Raw genomic sequence first — 21,982 nt, 5'->3', positions numbered from 1 at the left:
CAGCCTGGAGGTGTGTTTTGGGTCATTGTCCTATTGAAAAACAAATTCCCACTAAGCGCAAACCAGATGGGATGGCGTATTGCTGCAGAATGCTGTGGTAGCCATGCTGGTTCAGTGTGCATTGAATTCAAAATAAGTCACAGACAGTGTCACCAGCAAAGCACCCCTACACCATCACACCTCATCCTCCATGCTTCACAATGGGAACCACACATGGGGAGATCATCTATTCACCTACTCTGCGTGTGAGACACGGTGGTTGGATCCAACAATCTTCAATTTGGACTAAAGACCAAAGGACAGATTTCCACCAGTCTAATGTCCATTGCTCGTGTTTCTTGGCCCGAGCAAGTCTCTTCTTATTGATGTACTTTAGTAGTGGTTTCTTTGTAGCAATTTGACCACGAAGGCATGATTCACGCAGTCTCATCTGAACAGTTGATGTTTACTTGAACTCTGTGAAGCATTTATTTATTTGGGCTGCAATCTGAGGTGCAGTTACTTGCCGATTTCTGAGGCTGGTAACTAATGAACTTATCCTCTGCAGCAGAAGTAACTCTGGGTCTTCATTTCCTGTGGCAGTCCTCATGAGAGCCAGTTTCATCATAGTGCTTGATGGTTTTTGAGACTGCACATTCAGGGTTGACTGACCTTCATGTTTTAAAGTAATGATGGACTGTTGTTTCTCTTAGCTTATTTGAGCTGTTCTTGCCATAATATGGACTTGGTCTTTTACCAAATAGGGCTATCTTCTGTATAACACCCATACCTTGTCACAACACAACTGATTGGCTCAAATGCATTAAGAAGGAAAGAAATTCCACAAATTAACTTAAGAAGGCATACCTGTTAATTGAAATGCATTGCAGGTACCTCATGAAGCTGGTTGAGAGAATGCCAAGAGTGTGCAAAGGGTGGCTATTTTGAAGAATCTCAAATATATTTTGATTTGTTTAACACTATTTTGGTTATTACATGATTCCATGTGTTATATATATATATTCATTCCTAAGAGCTATACCCCCAAAGCCATTGGCACATGAAAAGCAAAATTATAATGATCCCTGGTTAATTTGTTATAAACAAATGTGCCCCAAGCGATGTGTCTTCTCTGTTATAAAAAAATATAGTAACCAATCAGCTGCTGTGAATTATCTTGCACAACAAAGGGGAGGGGTTTGTTACAAAACACCATCGTGGCGGGAAAGGGTTTTTCCTGTGGTGCAGGATACATCAACTAGGTTATTCAAGAAAACAAACAGCTTTTCGAACTTAGCTTGCAAGCTAAATATCTGCGACTCGGTTTGCCTGATGGTTTCGGAAGAACCAAATCTTCCGAACGCGTTTGTGAAATTGTACTACATATTGCAGGTAAGATTAAGGACCATCGCATAGAACTATCCATATACAACTACCCATGAAATATTGCTAGTGAGTCACAAGTTGTTTCCATTAACTTGTCCAGTGATATTTTTTGTTAACATTTAGAGTTCGTGTAGAAAATAGATGCGACAATTGCCTGCTAGGGTGTCGACTTAAACAGCTGAACGTAATGACGTCACGTCTGTCGAATAAAAATGTAGTTTTTGAAGCGTTTCCATTACCCATTTAGGCAGATGCCTTCCCATCTATCTGTTTCATGTCCCAGGTAGCCAGTAGTGGAAAAAGTACTCAATTGTCATATTTGAGTAAAAGCAAATATACCTTAATAGAAAATGACCCAAGTGAAAGTCAAAGTATTTGGTTTTAAATATACTTAAGTGTCAAAAGTAAATGTAATTGCTAAGATGTACTTAAGTATAAATAGTAAATGTATAAATCATTTCTACTTCAACCTTTGACGGATACCCAAGGGCACACTCACACAATTTACAAACTTAGCATTTGTGTTTAGTGAGTCTGCCAGACCAGAGTGGATGACCAGGGATGTTCATTTGATAAGTGTGAATTTGAGCATTTTCCTGTTAAAATGTAACGAGTACTTTTGGGTGTCAGGGAAAATGTATGGAGTAAAAAGTACACTTTTTCTTTAGGAATGTAGTTCGGTAAGTTGCCAAAAATACAAATAGTAAAGTACAGATACTCCAAACTACTTTAAATGTATTTTTACTTAAGTACTTTACACAACTGCAGGTAGCCCGCAAAAACCTGCATGGATAGAATGCAATAAAGAAAGTTTGACAGATTAAAAATCCACCCCAGTCCAATGGATAAAAATGTAATGTTTAGATAATGTCTCCCATCTTCCGTTTCCATTACACTTTTTTTGTTGCTACATATTGCTTTTGTCAAATACCTAGGTCAATGTTAAACCTACTTAGCTACTGATTCAGAGGTAACTGATTTAGCGCCTATTGATGACAGTAGTATCTTCGGACAGGGGGTGTTTTGTTAAGAGCCTCAGCACTTGCTCTAAACATTAACTCATCGCTTGCGGTACGTTTCTGAAAACACAAGGAACGTATATTTCATATCGGCAAGAAAGAAAAAAAAAATACAATTTAAATTATAACACACCTTCAAAGGGTTAGTGTTCCCACACAGCCACATGTCCATGTTACATCACTTATTTATGGAAGACACAGGTTCTAATTAACTCTCGTGTTCAAGTTTAACTAGAGGCACACAGCTTGTGGATCTGTTCCAAACTGCTACAGTAAGGTGTGTATTTTTCATGAAAGAAGCTTTCTCGCTTCACGAAAGATAAGGAGCATATGTTCCGAAAACCGCTTTGAGCTAAGATTATTGAAGTTTCTAAACATTAAAACATATCAGCATTGTAGTTTGGATGTAGCCAACAGTGGGCGAATGTAACGGCTGAAAACACTACACAGAGAAGGGTTTGCAAGAGCTAATATATAGCAGCTATCTATTGCAAACCCTTCAGTATGTTTTCAGCGGTTACATTCGAATATATCGTTAAAAGGCGCTACAGTATATCTTACCCCATTCATAGACGCAAAGCAATCATAACTTAATTGTACAAACATTGGGTTAGTTATGCATGGACTGGTGCCCTGGGTGAGTGGAGATCAATTAAATGGTAGGTTGCAATAACTGTAATGTACCATAACCACTAAAACGAGACCTAGGACCAGCATGCTTGTCTTATCTAACTTGTCTCTCCTCAACAGACATCGAGAAGCAGCTGACTAGCGCCAAAGACGATCTATCGCTGACTATTTGTGTTTCCACTAGATAGCACAGTCAGAATAATACCGTGCAAATAATAATCGCTTTTTGTTTTTAAGGTTAGCATTGCTGCTAATGTTATGTTTAAAATAAGATTTTAAAGGTCAACTTTGGGCACGAAAAACCATCTACCTGCCCTTTACTCAATTTGTAACAGAAATGGGTTTGCCTTTGGTGGTTCATCGAGGTCATGTGCGCAGCGACCGTAGCTAGTTCGTTAGCTATTCTAGCCAGTGCAGTTAGCCAGTAACTCCGTATTTGTTTACGTCATTTCACATAATTTGTTTTTGGATGTAAACTGTAGAGATCGATAAGAAATAACAATTCTGTAGCCGAATATCTTATTCATATGTGTTTTGTTTTTAAGCATTAAATGACCTGAAATGATGGTGAATTGACCTTTGTGGCTGTAGTAACTACTGACGAACGTCTATTCGCCCATCCGTGGTTTCCACTAGCTTCTTTAGCTACAAAGTTAGATTCCAGTCAGGATCCACAGCCACATTCAAAATTGGCTACAAAAATGTGCTTTCGGTCATCATTTTAAGGTTAGGTATGAGGTTAGCAGTCCATGGTTAAGGTTAGTTTTAAAATCAAATTTTAAGAAGATAAATTGTAGAAATGGACAGATATTATAACTTTGTGGTTATAGAAGCTAGTGATGCCCCATCTTCGTCTCTGCTAGCGCTCATGCGAGATATGTTTCCGAGTTCTGAGATGACTTTTTATGCTGTCACATTACTGTAGTATTGTAAATTCCCCGCCCATGTGCACCTGAAGTTTCCTTGGGCACCTAACTAGCATTCTTCCCCGGACCTCCAGCATTGTCGGAGCTATCTAGCTGAAGATACCACTGTGCTAAGTTTATGATAAATTATAAACCTGTTTAAGTCATTACCAAATTGAAATGCATCCCAACATTAATTGCAGGAAATGAAGCCAGCGAACACCGAGAATGTTGTCCCTGTACTCCATTCAGCAAAAGATGGGTGCAAACCCAAGAAATTCACCCCAGATGAAGTACTGGTACCAAATCCCAGCTTCAAAGAAAATCAAGGAACGAAAAGAAAGGTTAGTGTGTCCACCCATATGATGACCACTGATCCATGATGCAATTCCAAAGTGCAAGTTCAGTGGATGTATGCATGCATGATCGTTTGTCTCAATTGTGTGTGTTATGCGCTATAACTGGGCAATGCTAGTACTTCACAATTTAAATGCAATTTGTCTCAGAGAAAAACACTTCATTTGAAAGTGGAAGAAAGAATTGAAAAAGTCAAAGACGAGAAGGAAGACAAGGATGTAAGTGTTCATTACACACAGTATTTAGGCCAAATAACCTAGGTGTCATGTTTCATTAGGCACCAAACGAAAGGGAACTGATTGCATAGTATTGAAACAGGGAGAGACTACCTCCAAGTCCAATAAAAAATGCTTGTTTTTCTTTTCCGTTGCTAAATGTTTGCTATGGCGTATGTGTAGAGGACATGAGTCGGTCATGGTTGCTCAAGGTCACGTGATGGGTAGTCCCTGCCTGCGACTTCAATCTATTTCAGTCTTCAGGCCAATGGGGGATTTCCTCTTGGTCTAACGGCCCGATCTGTCGTGGGGCAGGAGATCAAAGGGGGTGACTGTAGCGGACTTGACTCGGTCATGGTTGCTCATGGCCACGTGATAGGTAGCCCCACCTGCGACTTCAAAATCAGTCGGTTCTAGTGCCAATAGAGAATTTCCTCTTGGTCTAATGGTCAAGACGTTGGTTTCTCCCGTGGTAGACCCAGGTTCATATGTTACATTTGGACTAATGCAGAGGTTTTCAAACATCTCCTCTGCGACCCCCAGGTATTCCACGTATTTTAACTATTCCTGGGCTGGCACACCCGGTTCAACTTGTCAACAAATGATCAAGCCAATGGTCATGTTCCCCTGCTCAGACGTTGCATGCATCAACCAATGGTTGTGTGCCACGTCATCGGCTGCCGTCGGACACCAGATAGCTATAACAACATTATGTTGTTAGGTGATATGTAAAATACCGATCCAAGTGTTGTGGCATACATCATCAACATCTGAGCAGAGGACACGACCCTTGTTTAGGCGATCAGGTGAGCTAGTTCAGGGCTATAACAATACTGTGAAACGTCTGTGGATCCAAGAGGAGACATTTGAAAACTGCACAAATGAATACAATCCTGTTGGTGATCTCACTTTACTCTTTGTTTTTACATTTCAGATGCAACCTGGAAGTCTATCGATATATGAATTGGAACGGTTGGAAAATATCAGACAAAACCAAGTGTTCCTGTCCTCCATAAAACTGCTTGAGGTTAGTTTGTTGAAGAACAGAGTTTAATTGGTATCTACTTATGCATATTTTACTGAAACTCCTTGTGTGGTGAAATGAATAACATATATTATTGTTTCCTCAATAGGCCAAGCAGGATTTGAAACCAGAAAAAACACAGCGAGGTCTCAAGAGACAGAACAAGTAATGACAGATTCAACATCTGTACCAATGACTGAAAATATTTACTTCAATGTTTCCTGTGTACCATGTATGTGCTTACATTGGTCAATCGAATTAGGTCTCAGTACAAAGTGAATGAGCTTCCGTTATACATACCCAAACCCTTTAGGACATAAGGCTCATATGAGCTTCTGTAACGTATGGCATACAGAATGTATTTATTATGGCCAGCTTGGATAGAGAATGTCAGTGTGACTCGTTTCTGTTTCTAACGCAATGTAACTAATGTCTTGGCTCACTACAGTAAGGTAGCCTGGACAGAGATACTGCCTCCTCGCACCAAGTCCTTGAGAATCCAGAAGAAGGAAGCAGAGCGACTCCCCCTGCCCCTGGAACCACACAGGATTTATTATGAAGTCGAACGAGTAAGTGACTGACCAATAGCAAAATGCGACGTAGTAACTGACCAATAGGATATGCTCTTATGTTAAGAAATTGTACTTCACTACACAGAAAAGCCTACTTCTCACATTTGTTCCATTTTAGTCTTGAAACGCTAGTTTATTTCTCATGATAATGGTTTGTTTATGTTGATGTGTATTTGCTAAAGATTGAACGTACCAGGAAGCCAGAGGGTCCCATTAGTATGGAGCCAATCAACATGGAGGAGGATAGTTCACTGCCACCTGAACTTCTCAAGCTGTGGACAGAGGTTGCACATTTGTTCACCATGACCTACTTTTCTCTAGCACGGTCCCAGATCTGTTTGTGCGATCTTGCCAACTCATTTGGCATGAAAATGACCATAACATTTGGCAAGACCGCACAAACAGATCTGGGACCAGGCTAACTCTTCAGTCCTATGTTCAGCATAACTGTTTGCAGCTTTGCTGTTCTTTTCATTTTATTTCACAGGATTTAATCCAAGAAGAAAAGGAGGAGTTGGGTCTGGGAGAGTGAGTTTCATTTAGAATGTTAAGGAATTTGGCCTTTTTTCTTAACGTTCTGTGACAAATGTATATATTTGTAGTATTTGATGGACTTCCTGTATTGATTTGAATGTATAGATGTGTAAAACCCTAACCTGTGCCAGGCTGACATTACATTGGATATGTTTCCAGGTACCGTAGTACTCTGAAGAGCATGGAGCTGAGTGAGATTGGAGGAGTAGCTAAGGTGGTGAAGAGTCGTATCTTCTCTGTTGCCTTCCACCCGTGTAGCAGTCGTCTGCTCATGGCTGCTGGGGACAAGTTGGGTGGAGTGGGGCTGTGGAACCTCGTGAGTACATAGAGTGAAACTGGATGCCGTAGAGTTAGTGTGACTGGGCTTATTTGGGTTTTGTTGTTCTTTCAGGAATCTGGTATGGGTGATGTCGTGCTGCCGTTTGTTGTTTCCTCAGGACTCTTGCTGTGTTCAAAACAACTGGAAATTCAGAAAAATAAAAGGTCAAATCATGACATCAGTGATCTTCAGGTCGGAGCTCTAGAAAGAGGCCCGAGTTGGATGACCGTTCAAAGAAAGAATCAGTCGGAGCTAGTTGTTTTTTCTTTTTCTCCCTGAGTTTCCAGTTGTTGTTGTTTTTTCTTTTTCTCCCTGAGTTCCCAGTTGTTGTTGTTTCTTCTTTTTCTCCCCGAGTTCCCAGTTGTTTTGAACGCGCTGAAGTCGGAGGTTTCCGAGTTCCAAGTTGTTGTGAATACGACAACGGCGTGCTGCTGTTTGTTTCCTCAGGACTCTGATATGGGGGATGAGGGCGTGCTGCTATTTGAGCCACACGTCCAGCCGGTGGTCTGCATGGCCTTCTCCAGGTCACATCCTACAGACCTGTTGACCCTCAGCTACGACGGGACGCTACGGAGCACAGACGTGGAGAAAGCCGTTTTTGATGAGGTACCGTGCATAATACAGTGATGATAATATATGGCATTTAGCAAACTTTTAGCAAGCTTTTCCAAAGCAACATAAAACGGTGAGTGCATGTATTTTCATATGTGACCCCAGTGGGAATTGAACACACATATCAGACTTTAGATTGCCTGTTTGGTCTTTGTTACGTTATCTCTGTCCTTTCTCCAACTAGGTGTATCGGATCAAGGATGGCTTGAGAACCTTTGACTTCCTGTCACATGACTGTTCGACGCTGGTCACCGGGGACTGGTACGGAGACGTTGCCATCGTTGACAGGCGGACTCCAGGGTAAAGTAATGTCGTTTTGATTTTCTGACTGTATAAGTCAAAAGCTTCTTGCTAATGCCTTATTAATGTTGGTCTGTCTTGTTTTACTCAGAACCTCTCATGAGTCCCTCCATAGCCTGGATACCAAGACGGTTCGCTGTGTTCACGTCCACCCTGTTCAGAAGCAGTACATCATGGTGGCTGAGAACAGGTACAAAATGGGAATCAGTGCTATGATGTGCAATATGTCAGCCAATCAGGTTGACCCATGTCATTATGGCAAGCAATCTCTATACAAGCCTTGAGACAATCCTATGGTTTAATAAGTTGATTTATGTATTTTGTCAAGTTTGCAAAATGATTACTTAAAGTATAGTCCTATTAAGGAAATCACTTTCTATTTCATTTATCTTTTATGTTGCTAAAACTGATATTGATGTTTTGATTTTTCTCTAGTATTGTGAGCATTTACGATGCTCGATGTTTGAAGGCGTCGTCAACAGAGCCAGTCTCCCAGCTCTATGGTCACTCAAAGAGCATCTCAAGTGCCTACTTCTCTCCTGGCACTGGCAACAGAGTAGTGACCACCTGCCTAGACAACAACATCAGGTGAGTCTGCATGCCACCGTAAGATGTTAGTACGTTAAAATATGTAAAGAGATAAAAAATGTTTAAAAAATTACTGAAGTTCAAATAAATAATTTGCTTATGTGCTACGATAAGTTTTAAAAGTTGCACTAAGCTTATTGTCCAATACTTGAAACATGAAATGTTTAGCAATTAAATATATTTTGTTTTTCAGGATTTATGACACCTCGGAACTAACCTCCAGAGCTCCGCTACTGACCTCCATCCAGTAAATTCATTATACTATCACATTTAGAAAGTGAAACTGACCAGGTCTCTCTTGAGAAAGTTTTTATCTCTCATGGCAAAATAAAGATGATATAAAAAAACATTGTGAAAAGATCCTGCAACCTCTGTTTGCATTGGTTTACTCTCCAATGCCAGTGTTATTTCTAGTATGTGTGCTTTATACCAATAGACATCAGCCAGCAAATCCAGAAGTATTTGTAATAGTGTCTTTGTATAATGTTGATGAATCCATTTCCTTTGTCCCTCTTTGCAGACAGAACTTGTACACAGGGCGCTGGCTGTCCAAGCTGCAAGCGACGTGGGACCCCAAGAGGGACGACTGCTTCGTTGTGGGCAGCATGCAGCGGCCTCGCAGAGTCCAGGTATAAGCACTTCTTTGTTCCCACGTCTATCATTGAACCTCAACAACAATAAGTAAGATATGAGGTCATGTTACTATTCCCCTAACAGAATGTGTAAGGTCAGTGTACAAGTTATGGATTATGTGGCTATGCATGGTATGGGTAACGTTTCATATATTTTGTATACAGGGGCACTGTGTCAAGACAATTTTCTCCTCTGGAACAATAAAGTATATCATTTTTCTATCCAGGTGTTCCATGAGAGTGGGCAGCTCCAGCACTCCTTCCAGGACCCAGAGATAACCACTGTGCTCTCAGTCACAGCCTTCCACCCCACCAGGAACGCTCTACTGGGGGGTAACGCCTCCGGGCGGCTGTACGTCTTCACCGACTGAGAGCAGGATGCCTGTATGTGTTCGCTGCCTGAGAGGAGAAACCTGGGCCATTGTTCACAAAACATCTAAGAGTCCTGATCTAGGATCAGGTACCTTCCCTCTTATTCATTTTGACCTGGAAGGCTCAACTGATCGTAGATCAGCACTCCTACTCTAAAATGTTTAATGATACGGGCCCAGAACACATGCTTAGAATAGACCAAAATAAGTTGTTTGGTGTTTTTTTCATGTTTTTTCTGCAAGCTGCCTTTGCTATTGTTGCACATTGTTTTCTATCAAATAGTTGATGTTTTGTTAGTTTCTATATTTAGCTGAAGTTGTGATTTTCATGTAAGTTTAGCTCTTTCATTGGCTGTATTGTACCCGCAGTGAATTTTGTGATTGATGGTTTTAATCTTTCAAATAAAAACTACCAGAATTCAGTGGCTACAGCCCTACAATCATTAAAATCATGGCTAAATACCAGTGTGTTGAAAATGTGTCCTATGTCAGGCAACTCACTCTTCTGTGCCTAGGCTAATTATTTTCTGCAGTTTTTCCTCAACACCAACAATAACATTACAATGTAACCCAACTAGTGTGTAGGCCTACCTTAGTAAGCTATGTTATTAGACTAGTAAGTTTCTGTGTTACGGTTCAGACTTAGTGAGAAGTGTTGTGTATGTTAGGCTGTGGGGGTCATTTCAGAAATAGTTTTCAAATTGATAAAGCAATAATCTTTGTTAATAATATGACCACCCTACCTTCAATTATGGGGCTTAAATTACTGTAATTATGTATTCTGTACTGGCTAATTTGCATTTGAATTACATTTGTACTTTGATTTGAATCATCTTAGTTTCAGGGCTGATGTAGAACAGTCACGCCAATTGAGCACCATCTTTAGATATTTGACAAAACTTGTTGAATTTAAGAATTAAAAGACAGTCTACAACGGCACCAAACACCTAAGGAGTGGCCTTTTTAACCTTTCCCATCACTTACTGAGATCTCAGCAATGGTAAGGCCTGTCCTCTTGAAATAAAGTGTGTGTTCCTGAGAAGCGTCTCTATAATTTTATTGAAAATGGTCTGAGAAGAACAATGCATTGGCAGGGCAATTCAAGCAAAGACAATATGCATTGATAAGGGACAATTTGAAATTGACTAGGGTGGGGTGGTCCAAAATAGTGGAGGGTTGTGAAACTACTTTGGGGGAGGGATATGTTTTTTTAAATTGCCACAGGGAAGGTTCGTTTATTTTTAGTTATATACACTTCTGGTCAAAAGATTTAGAACACCTACTCAATCAAGGGTGTTTCTTTTTACTATTTTCTACATTGTAGAGTAATAGTGAATACAACTATGAAATAACACATGGAATCATGTAGTACCCCAAAAAAGTTAAACAAATCAAAGTATATTTTATCTTTTGAGATTCTTCAAATAGCCACCCTTTGCCTTGATGACAGATTTGCACACTCTTGGCATTCTCTCAACCAACTTCACCTGGAATGCTTTTCCAACAGTCTTGGAGTTCCCACATATGCTGAGAACTTGTTGGCTGCTTTTCCTTCACACTGCGGTCCAACTCATCCCAAACCATCTCATTTGGGTTGAGGTCGGGTGATTGTGAAGGCCAGGTCATTTGATGCAGCACTTCATTACCTTCCTTGGTAAAATAGCCCTTACACAGTCTGGAGTTGCATTGGGTCATTGTCCTGTTGAAAAACAAATGATAGCCCCGCTAAGTACAAACCAGATGGGATGGCGTATCGCTGCAGAATGCCGTGGTAGCCATGCTGATTAAGTGTGCCTTGAATTCTAAATAAATCTCAGACAGTCACCAGCAAAGCACCCCCACACCATCGCACCTCCTCCATGCTTTACGGTGAGAACCACACATGCAGCGGCCATGTGTTCACCCACACCTCGTCTCATAAAGACACGGCGGTTGGAACCAAAAATCTCCCATTTGGACTGCAGAACAAAGGACAGATTTCCACCGGTCTAATATCCATTGCTTGTGTTTCATGGCCCAAGCAAGTCTCTTCTTATTATTGGTTACCTTCAGTAGTGTTTTCTTTGCAGCAATTCGACTATGAAAAACAGATTCACAGTCTCCTCTGAACAGTTGATGTTGAGATGTGTCTGTTACTTGAACTCTGTGAAACATTTATTTGGGCTGCAATTTCTGAGGCTGGTAACTAATGAATTTATCCTCTGCAGCAGAGGTAACATTGGGTCTTCCTTTCCTGTGGCGGTCCTGTGGCGGAGCCAGTTTCATCATAGCACTTGATGTTTTTTGCGACTCCACTTGAAGAAGCGTTCAAAGTTCTTGAAATGTCCGTATTGACTGACCTTCATGCATTAAAGTAATGATGGACTGTCGTTTCTCTTTGCTTATTTGAGCTGTTCTTGCCATAATATGGACTTGGTCTTTTACCAAATAGGGATAGGGTTCTGTATACTATGTTCTACCTTGTCACAACACAACTGATTGGCTCAAATTCCACAAATTAACTTTTAAAGAAGGCACACCTGTTAATTGAAATGCATTCCAGGTGACTACCTCATGAAGCTGGTTGATAGAATGCCAAGCGTGTACAAAGCTGTCATCAAGGCAAAGTGTGGTTATTTGAAGAATCTCAAATATAAAAATGTTTCGATTTGTTTAACACTTTTTTTGGTAACGACATGATTCCATATGTGTTATTTCATATTTTTGAAGTCTTCACTATTATTCTACAAAGAAAAACCCTTTGAATGAGTACGTGTTCTAAAACTTTTGACCGGTAGTGTGAATATATATATATATTTATTTATATATATTTATATATTCACAGTGCGTTCAGGAAAGTATTCAGACCCCTTGACCTTTTCCAAATTTAGTTAGGTTACAGTTATATTCTAAAATGTATTACATCGTTTTTTTCCCCTCATCAATCTACACACAATACCCCATAATTACAAAGCATAAACCGGATTCTGGAAAAAATAAAATAACATTTACATAAGTATTCAGACCCTTTACTCAGTACCTTGAAGCACCTTTGGCAGCAATTACTGCTTAGAGTCTTCTTGGGTATGACGCTACAAACTTGGCATACCTGTATTTAGGTGGTTTCTCCCATTCTTCTCTGCAGATCTTCTCAAGCTCTTGTCAGGTATGATGGGGAGCGTTGCTGCGCAGCTATTTTCAGGTCTCTCCAGAGATGTTCAATCGGGTTTAAGTCTGGGCCCTGGCTGGGCCACTCAAGGACATTCTGGGCCACTTCGCCCCAGTTTGAGGTCCTGAGTGCTCTGGAGCAGGTTTTCAACAAGAATCTCTCTGTACTTTGTTCCATTCATCTTTGCCTCGATTCTGACTAGTCTCCCAGTCCCTGCCACTGAAAAACATCCCCACAGCATGATGCTGCCACCACCCTGCTTCACCGTAGGGATGGTGCCAGGTTTCCTCCAGTCGTGACGCTTAGCATTCAGGCCAAATAGTTAAATCTTGGTTTCATCAGACCAGAGAATCTTGTTTCTCATGGTCTGAGAGTCCTTTAGGTACCTTTTGACAAACTCCAAATGGGCTGTCATGTGCCTTTTACTGAGGAGTGGATTCCGTCTGGTCACTACCATAAAGGCCTGATTGGTGGAGTGCTGCATAGCTGATTGTCCTTCTGGAAGTTTCTCCCTTCTCCACAGAGGAACTCTGGAGCTGTGTCAGAGTGACCATTGAGTTCTTGGTCCCCTCCCTGACCAATGTCCCTCACCTCCGATTGCTCAGTTTGGCTGTGCGGACAGCTTTAGGAAGAGCCTTGGTGGTTCCAAACTTCTTCAATTTAAGCATGATAGAGGCCACTGTGTTCTTGGGAACCTTCAATGCTGCAGAGAAATGTTGGTACCCTTCCCCAGACCTGTGCCTTGATACAATCCTGTCTCTGAACTCTACGGACAATTGCTTCGACCTTATTGCTTAGTTTTTGCTCTGACATGCACTGTCAACTGTGGGACCTTATATAGACAGGTGTGTGTGTGCTTGTCCAAATCATGTCCAATCAATTGAATTTACCACAGGTAGACTCCAATCAAGTTGTAGAAACATCACAAGGATGATCAATGGAAACAGGATGCACCTGAGCTCAATTTCCAGTTTCATAGCAAAGGGTCTGAATACTTATGTGAAAAAGGTATTGCTGTTTTTTATTTTTAATACATTGGCAACATTTTCTAGAAACCTGTTTTTGCTTTGTCATTATGTGCAGATAAGGGATAAGGGGGGGGGGGATTTTAATAAATAAAAAAATAAGGCTGTAACATAACAAAATGTGGAAAAAGTGAAGGGGTCTGAATACTTTGGTCGATGACCCTTCGACCCAGTCTGAGGTCCTGAACGCTCTGGAGCAAGTTTTCATCAATTATCTCTTTGTACTTTGCACTGTATATAGATAGATAATTGACTGAATTATGCAGAATGCACAGTTGTGTTGCACTGAGACTCAGCAATATGACGTTGCGTTGTACAGCAGGATGAACCATAGATATTTCAGATGAGCGTTATTCAAGACGATTCCCTCACAGAGTATCTGCATGTGTTCCGGTAAACTTCACTGCTGCGTTGTGATAGCTACAGGACAACAACCCAGAGAAGTTTAGCATTGCGCTTTGCACTCTAGGCTAACTACACCGCTCACGTCGCGTGTGCGAGCGTTGCAAAATAAATGTAGAAATCTATATTATTCAATTATTGCACCCACACTGCTCACACGTGCCAACGAGCATCTGCGTTGCCAAGGGATTAAATAGAAGTCAGTTCTATTTATGACGCAGATGGCGCTGCAAGTCCTGCCTCTCCTATCTCCTCATTGGTTTATACCCACGTGGGTGACTGAAGGACAAACGAAGTCAGCGGCGGTAATGCACCTAATTTATGAAAGTAGCCAATCGCAATATAAAGCCAAGAGAAGAAAACACGTTTTATGTGTGGATTAATTGTCGGAGTTGTCACGTTCTGACCTTAGTTCTTTTGTTATGTCTTTGTTTTAGTATGGTCAGGGCGTGAGTTGGGTGGGTTGTCTATGTTCTTTTTTCTATGATTTGGGATTTCTGTGTTTGGCCTGGTATGGTTATCAATTGGAGGCAGCTGTCAATCGTTGTCCCTGATTGAGAACCATACTCAGGTAGCCTGGTTTCACTTTTGAGTTGTGGGTGCTTATTTCCTGTTTAGTGTTTTTGTCTTTCACCTTACGGGACTGTTCGTTAGTTATTTATTGTTTTGTTCAGTGTTCTAGTACGTCATTAAATGCTATGAACACTTACCACGCTGCGCATTGGTCCTCCTCTCTTTCTCCCAATGACGAACATTACAGGAGTAGAGGACCTTGTGCATTTCAGGTAAAATAACAACTCAATGTTTATATCCCAGGACAAATTAGCTAGCAACAGCAAGCTAAAAATGACAAATTAAGCTAGCTAGCTAAATTGGCATAAATAAAAATAAAAATTTATGGCAATTTAGCTAGCTAGCTTACACTTGCTAGCTAATTTGTCATTTTTAGCTAGCTTGCAGTTGCTAGCTAATTTGTCCTGGGATATAAACATTGAGTTTTACCTGAAACACACAAGATCCTTTAGTCTGCCAATTAATCCACACATAAAACAGTCAAACAAATCATTTCTCCTCCTTCCAGGTTTTTTCATCTCTTTCTATTGCGATTGGCAACTTTCATAAACCATCACTGACCTCATTCGTCTTTCAGTCACACACACACGGGTATAATCATTTATTTAACTAGGCAAGTAGTTAAGAACAAATTCTTATTTTCAATGACGGCCTAGGAATGACGGCCTAGGAACAGCCTGTTCAGGGGCAGAACGACAGATTTGTACCTTGTCAGCTCGGGGATATGAACTTGCAACCTTTCGGTTACTAGTCCAATGCTCTAACCACTAGGCTACCCTGCTGCCCATGAAGCGATGGCACGTGGGTATCTGCTTCTACAAACCAATGAGAAGAGGCAGGACTTGCAGTGCAATCTGCGTCAGAAATAGAACTGACTTCTATTTTAGCTCTTGGCAACACAGACACTTGTTGGCGCGCGCAAGCAGTGTGGGTGCAATAATTGAAAAACATAGATTTCTAAATGTATTTTGCAATGCTCGCGCACGCGACACATGCAGTGTAGTCAGTCTGTAAGTTGTGGAAGTCAGCCCATACTGCTGTTTACTTGTGCATTGCTGACTCTACCATCAAGACATTACTTTACAAACACAACCCAAGATACTACACACACTTGAAAGGGTCTTGGCTTATAATCATTTCAGTTTAAATGATGGTAGGTAGCACATTTATTCATCATCATGAGCAAATCTTCTACTGTATGTTCAGAGCTGTTTACAGTTCACTCTTCTCACTGATCATTTACTGTTATTTATTTTATTCCACAGGATTCAATCGAAGAAGAAAAGGAGGAGTTGGATCTGATAGAGTGAGTTTATTGCTTGCCATATTTGCACTTTTGCTTTTCATTAGGGAGGTTAGGCATTTGGCCTTTTTCTAAGTTTTCTGTGACAAACTACATTATTGTATTAGTATTTAATGGACGTCCTGTACTGATTTGAATGTATAGATGTGTAAAACCCTAACCTGTGCCAGGCTGACATTACATTGGATGTTTCCAGGTACCGTAGTACTCCAAAGAGCATGGCGCTGAGTGAGATTGGAGGATTAGCTAAGGTGGTGAAGAGTCGTATCCTCTCTGTTGCCTTCCACCCAGTTGTCTGCTGATGGCTGCTGGGGACAAGTTGGGTGGAGTTGTGGAACTTTGAGCGTACTCTCTCAGTATCTCACGCAGCCACACAGCTTTGTTTTTGTCAATTTCCAGGACTTATTTGAGAGTAAAAATGTGTTCTTATTCAAAATCATAACTTTAACCTTAACCCAAAACCTTGTCAGGACATTCTGGTGACTTATCAGAACATTGTGGTCCTGATCCAGGCTGTATCACATTTGCCTATGATTGAGAGTCCCATAGGGTGGCGCATATTTGTCCCAGCGTCATCCGAGTTTCGCCGGGGTAGCCAAGACACTTTTTCTATTGTTTTGTAAGTAAATAAAGTTATAGCTGAAGTTGCACTTTTCATGTAGTTTATTATTTTTCAGTACGGAGGCTGAGGCAGACAAGTCATGTTATTATAATGTTGTCTAATGAGAGCCATACAAAACCCCCAAGTGAAGATCTAGTGCCAGTGTTTCACCTCTAGATGGCAGTGTTGTAATACATTCACAACAACTACACTGAAGTTATACTAGCACTGGTTAAGGAAAGGGGGATGATACATAGTCAGTTGTACAACTGAATGCCTTCAACTGAAATGTGTCTTTAGCATTTAACCCAACCCCTCTGAATCAGAGAGGTGCAGGGCGCTGCCTTAATCGACATCCAAGTCTTCGGCACCCGGGGAACAGTGGGTTAACTGCCTTGCTCAGGGGCAGAACGACAGATTTTTACCTTGTCGTCTCGGGGATTCGATCCAACAACCTTTAGGTTACTGGCCCAATGCTCTAACCCTTAAGACGTCCGCAAACATAGATTTGGTTTGCTCCTAGCAGAACTTGGCTGGCCGAAGCGAACGTCTGTGCTCGCACATTCCCTAAAGAAAAAAAGCGGCAATATTACTGTTTGTCCCTCTTGAGCCACCGTAGCAACAACCTAGCCAGGAAAATAGATGGATAGAGGAGACATCTTTATATCTGTGCCATCATAGTGTCTGTGCCAGCATGGGCTGCACCATTGAGGCTACAACCATAAAAATCCCCACCTAGTTTACTACTTTGACTATTTTTTAAATGCTGGAAGAGCTCAATGGCCCTTCACTGGTATACTATTATACCCAAAGCTACTTTGGGTTTACTAACATTTTATTTGGCCATTTTTATTGTTTAGAAATGTGGTTGGTACTCTCTTCATTCGCAGGACTTTATCCTGCTAACTGTTCCAAATGTCTGAACTGAATTTGGTAAAAGGGCTTTAATGTACTCTGCTCCATCTGCTTGGAAGCCTTACAAAATACTTACAAAATACTTTTAAACTGGAAGAACTTGTCCTGATTGGTGTTTATAAATCACTGATGATGGATTTTGAGGCTGATTCCAATATCTGTTTTTAATGAGCTGTTTTATGATTTTGTTATACTCCTGTGAATTCTATGGTTTTTACTAAATTATTTGTAGTTTTTCATGTCTGTCTTTAATTGTGAAAATACTTGGTGCAGCCTATCATGGCCAGGATGCCCTTGAAAAAGATATTTCAAATCTCAATGAGCCCTTGCTGGTTAAATAAAGGTTAAATAAATAAAATGTCTCTGCCCAGGCTAAAACTGCCTTTTGACCACTAGAGGTCTCTCCGCTGCCAGAAACAGTTCTTTAAAATAGTCCAAATTAATCTAAGATAAATCATGAAATCTGTCATAAATGTACGTTTTTGCCGAGGTCTTATTCGCGCACATTTACATCTAACTAAGCTTTTTGGTGCTGTATTTCTCAAGTGAAAATATATGCATGAAAACGAGTCGTCTCTCGTTCAATGAAAACAAACACTTAATTGAAGAATCCCGTCCATATTTCCTACTCCAACTAGGAGTTGTACTGTTGACAAATCATTGACGAAGGGCGTAGACTTCGGCTACCGAACTTGGATTTGCATGGAAAAAATATTTCTCAAACAGCTGAAAAAAAATACCTGCCCGAACAACAAAGCAAAGTCACAAAATTGTCACAATATACAGAACCAGCCAAAAGTTGGACATACCTACTCATTCCAGGTTTTTTACAACGTAGAATAATAGTAAAGACATCAAACTATGAAATAACACATGGAATCATGTAGTAACCAAAAAAGTGTCAAACAAATCTAAATATATTTTATATTTGAGATTCTTTATTGTAGCCACCTTGATAACAGCCGCTTGGTGACAGCTTTGCACACGCTTGGCATTCTCTCAACCATCTTCATGGTAGTCACCTGGAATGCATTTCAATTAACAGGTGTGCCTTCTTAAAAGTTAAATTGTAGAACATCTTTCCTTAATGTGTTTGAGCCAATCAGTTGTGTTGTGACAAGGTAGGGGTGGTATACAGAAGATAGCCCTATTTGGTAAAAGACCAAGTCCATATTCTGGCAAGAACAGCTCAAATAAGCAAAGAAAAACAACAGTAAATAATTTCTTTAAGACATGAAGGTCAGTCAATCCGTAAAATGTCAAGAACATAGAAAGTGTCTTCAAGTGCAGTTGCCAAAACCATCAAGCACTATGATGAAACTGGCTCTCATGAGGACTGCCACAGGAAAGGAAGACCCAGAGTTACCTCTGCTGCAGCCCAAATAAATGTTTCACAGAGTTCAAGTAACAGACACATCTCAACATCAACTGTTCAGAGGAGACTGTGAATCTGTTTTTCATAGTCGAATTGCTGCAAAGAAAACACTACTGAAGGTAACCAATAATAAGAAGAGACTTGCTTGGGCCATGAAACACAAGTAATGGATATTAGACCGGTGGAAATGTGTCCTTTGTTCTGCAGTCCAAATGGGAGATTTTTGGTTCCAACTGCCGTGTCTTTATGAGACGAGGTGTGGGTGAACACATGACCGCTGCATGTGTGGTTCTCACCGTAAAGCATGGAGGAGGTGCGATGGTGTGGGGGTGCTTTGCTGGTGACTGTCTGGGATTTATTTAGAATTCAAGGCACACTTAATCAGCATGGCTACCACGGCATTCTGCAGCGATACGCCATCCCATCTGGTTTGTACTTAGCGGGGCTATCATTTGTTTTTCAACAGGACAATGACCCAAAACACATCTCCAGGCTGTGTAAGGGCTATTTTACCAATGAGAGTGATGGAGTGCTGCATCGGATGACCTGGCCTCCACAATCACCTGACCTCAACCCAATTGAGATGGTTTGGGATGAGTTGGACCGTAGAGTGAAGGAAAAGCAGCCAACAAGTTCTCAGCATATGTGGGAACTCCAAGACTGTTGGAAAAGCATCATGAAGCTGGTTGAAAGAATGCCAAGAGTGTGCAAAGCTGTCATCAAGGCAAAGGATGGCTACTTTGAAGAATCTAACATATATTTTTATGTTTTATTATTCCATATGTGTTATTTCATAGTTTTGCTGTCGTCACTATTATTCTACAATGTAGAAAATAGTAAAAATAAAGAAAAACCCTTGAATGAGTAGGTGTGTCCAAACTTATGAATGGTACTGTATGTGCAAACTGTTTAGACTGGGAAGCATATGGTAAGATTTACAAGGAACCATCAGAAATAACAAATATTGTATAGTATTTTATACTGTTAGAAAATAAGCGTTACAATGGTTGAGATGGTATGAGTAAGACTCACGAGGTGAAGGATACGGCACACACATTTAAGAATAAATTATATTTATTGATAAATTAAATCATTGAATACACCAGTCTTCATTCTGTGATAAAAAATATTCAGTCTTAATTGGGAGTAACAACAGAAATACAGAAGACATGCTTACAGAGACCGATCCATATGCATGGCCATGAGACAGTAAGGGAGCTAACAGAAGGACATTGCAGAGGCTGTCTGGGTGTTCCTAACACTGGAGTCATTGGGGACGTTCCAGGTCGTCTTCATTGCAGTCACATGCTCAGATTGTCAGATCTTACCACCTGGATCGCTAGTATTCATTGGTGCACACACCGTAGGAAAATGTCTTGCAAAGAAAAAATTAAGTTAAGGTAGTCCCTCCCTGTTTGTTTCTTCAGTTTGGTTTCTAGTGAATACGACCCCTGGAGACATGTTTGCACATCTCCGGAACCACACTGATATGATATTGCTATTGATTTATAGCGATCTTTTGAGATGTGAAGCATGACTGCAACAACCTGGAACGCACCCATTGCAATCAACACTGAGCTGCATGTTACTGCTACACCATCTTCTCATCATCATCTCATCCCATGCATTAAAGAAGCTAGGTTCACCAGTATAACGGTACGTAGGCAAATCATGAAAAACATGTCACTTGAATATCCAGTGATCCTATATGGAAAGACAGGAGAACACATCAAAACAAACCGAAAAACATCACTTACTTTTTCTGTCTGTAGCTGCCCACATTGATTTCAACATTGAATTATTTTCAAATGTTTTCATTATTGCTCAAATAAGGTTGTATTGTTTGTCATACACATTGAACTGAAATTCAAAGTTGCGAACTGAGATCTAAAAATCTAAATATTCTGCCTTGACTGGCCTTCCACAACTTCAAACAAAATCAATCACTTTAATCTGATACACCAATCAGGGACCAACCACTTATCATTATCTTAATATTGCTGCATAGCAGACCACATTAATTCATAAATCTATATTATTTATTAAACCCACCATACACTAGTCTACTGAGGGATTATAACATTAAAACAATATTATGTCTGATAGGATTGTGCTGATGCAAAACCAAATTATGATGTAGAAATATATTTTTATCTTGAGTCTACATAGGATTGCAAAATTTCAGATCACTTTACCAGAATTCCAGAATTCCTGTAACAAGGATTCCGGATTTTCTGCTTCCAGTAATATTCCAACTGGGATTCCTGGAAAGCATGGTAATTTGGGGACATTTTCCAGAATTTTTAAACCCTAAGTCGATGCAATTCCCTCTCTCAACTTGTTTATTCTAAGCCAACAGATAGAGTGCCGGCTAAGGACAATATAATAGAAACTTGCAGTGATTATCATTGTCCTGTTCTGCAGCTCTTCACTAGTCAACCCTCTCCCAAACCCTCCTCAGGAACTCTAGATCTCGTGTGAAGTACCACTGAGGCTGCAGAGAGGTATCTTTGGTAGACATGTAAAGACAGTGTGAAAATGAGAGGGTATAATGCTCCCTTAGGTGGATTTGGAGGTAAACCTGACAAAAACGTTCCCTGGCCCAGATTAAACCGATTCCTAGACTACAAAGCACTTTGAATGGAGATGCACCATTAAGGATGCCATAGCTCAGGTGTAGGCTTAATATGGGTCCGGGAAACCGTCCCTGAATCTCTACCTACTTTTCTTTGAATTCTAGTCCTCATCTGAATCACTGCGCTAAAACAGTATCATTGTCAATGATAAAAAATAACATTAGTTCAGTTAAAATAGGTTATACAAGGAAAACTCTAAATATAAGGAGACTCTACTTTGTACAAAATAATTCAGCAGGACTTCAATATATTCAACATTTTAAAATAACCCAATGCATTAGCACAACTACAAGTTGAAATGTATTTTTCACCTAGGCATGTTCACAGCAGGCATTTTCATTTTCTTATACCTTTGGAAAATAACCAGAATTATTTATTTCAAAGTGCACATTTAATAAACTAAAATGTACCATATCCAACCGTAAAATACTCATTGTTTTTATCGTTATAGTATTGCACATCTAGTCAGTGTTTTCAAGAGGTTGACCACTGTGTTCTACCCCCTACTGTACTTTCCAGGTCACATGATAATAACAAAGAACACCATTGCATCTAGTTTGA

General features: G+C 40.4%; 1 protein-coding gene across 7 annotated transcripts; it reads left to right on the top strand.

The window, feature by feature from the left end:
- Nucleotides 1-1,185: 1,185 nt before the first annotated feature.
- LOC110506761 (WD repeat-containing protein 76) lies at nucleotides 1,186-9,908 on the top strand. 7 transcript variants are annotated; one of them, XM_036981015.1, is made up of 16 exons: nucleotides 1,186-1,371; nucleotides 4,123-4,263; nucleotides 4,426-4,494; nucleotides 5,426-5,518; nucleotides 5,625-5,680; nucleotides 5,964-6,084; nucleotides 6,270-6,371; nucleotides 6,575-6,615; nucleotides 6,781-6,937; nucleotides 7,388-7,546; nucleotides 7,737-7,852; nucleotides 7,944-8,042; nucleotides 8,288-8,440; nucleotides 8,634-8,687; nucleotides 8,961-9,069; nucleotides 9,300-9,908. In XM_036981015.1, exons 1-16 carry the CDS (start codon nucleotides 1,312-1,314, stop codon nucleotides 9,441-9,443), a joined length of 1,674 nt encoding a protein of 557 aa, XP_036836910.1. In that variant the 5' UTR covers nucleotides 1,186-1,311; the 3' UTR covers nucleotides 9,444-9,908. The 7 variants fall into 7 exon arrangements, with proteins under 7 accessions (XP_036836910.1, XP_021442291.1, XP_036836913.1 ...); XM_036981018.1 differs by lacking the exon at nucleotides 1,186-1,371 and adding an exon at nucleotides 2,501-2,661; XM_036981017.1 differs by lacking the exon at nucleotides 1,186-1,371 and adding an exon at nucleotides 2,902-3,043.
- The last annotated feature ends 12,074 nt before the right edge of the window (nucleotides 9,909-21,982 follow it).

Source organism: Oncorhynchus mykiss, chromosome 6 (genome assembly GCF_013265735.2).
Source record: "Oncorhynchus mykiss isolate Arlee chromosome 6, USDA_OmykA_1.1, whole genome shotgun sequence".
NCBI lineage: Eukaryota > Metazoa > Chordata > Actinopteri > Salmoniformes > Salmonidae > Oncorhynchus > Oncorhynchus mykiss.
Note: the sequence above shows the minus strand (reverse complement) of the source record. Positions and strands in the feature narration are given on the sequence as shown.

Coding starts and splice junctions, on each gene's coding strand:
- LOC110506761 (XM_036981015.1), top strand. CDS start 1,312: ATGGTTTCGGAAGAACCAAATCTTCCGAACGCGTTTGTGAAATTGTAC. Junction 6,616..6,780: donor GAGGAGTTGGGTCTGGGAGA/GTGAGTTTCATT, acceptor ATATGTTTCCAG/GTACCGTAGTACTCTGAAGA. Junction 9,070..9,299: donor AGCGGCCTCGCAGAGTCCAG/GTATAAGCACTT, acceptor TTTTCTATCCAG/GTGTTCCATGAGAGTGGGCA.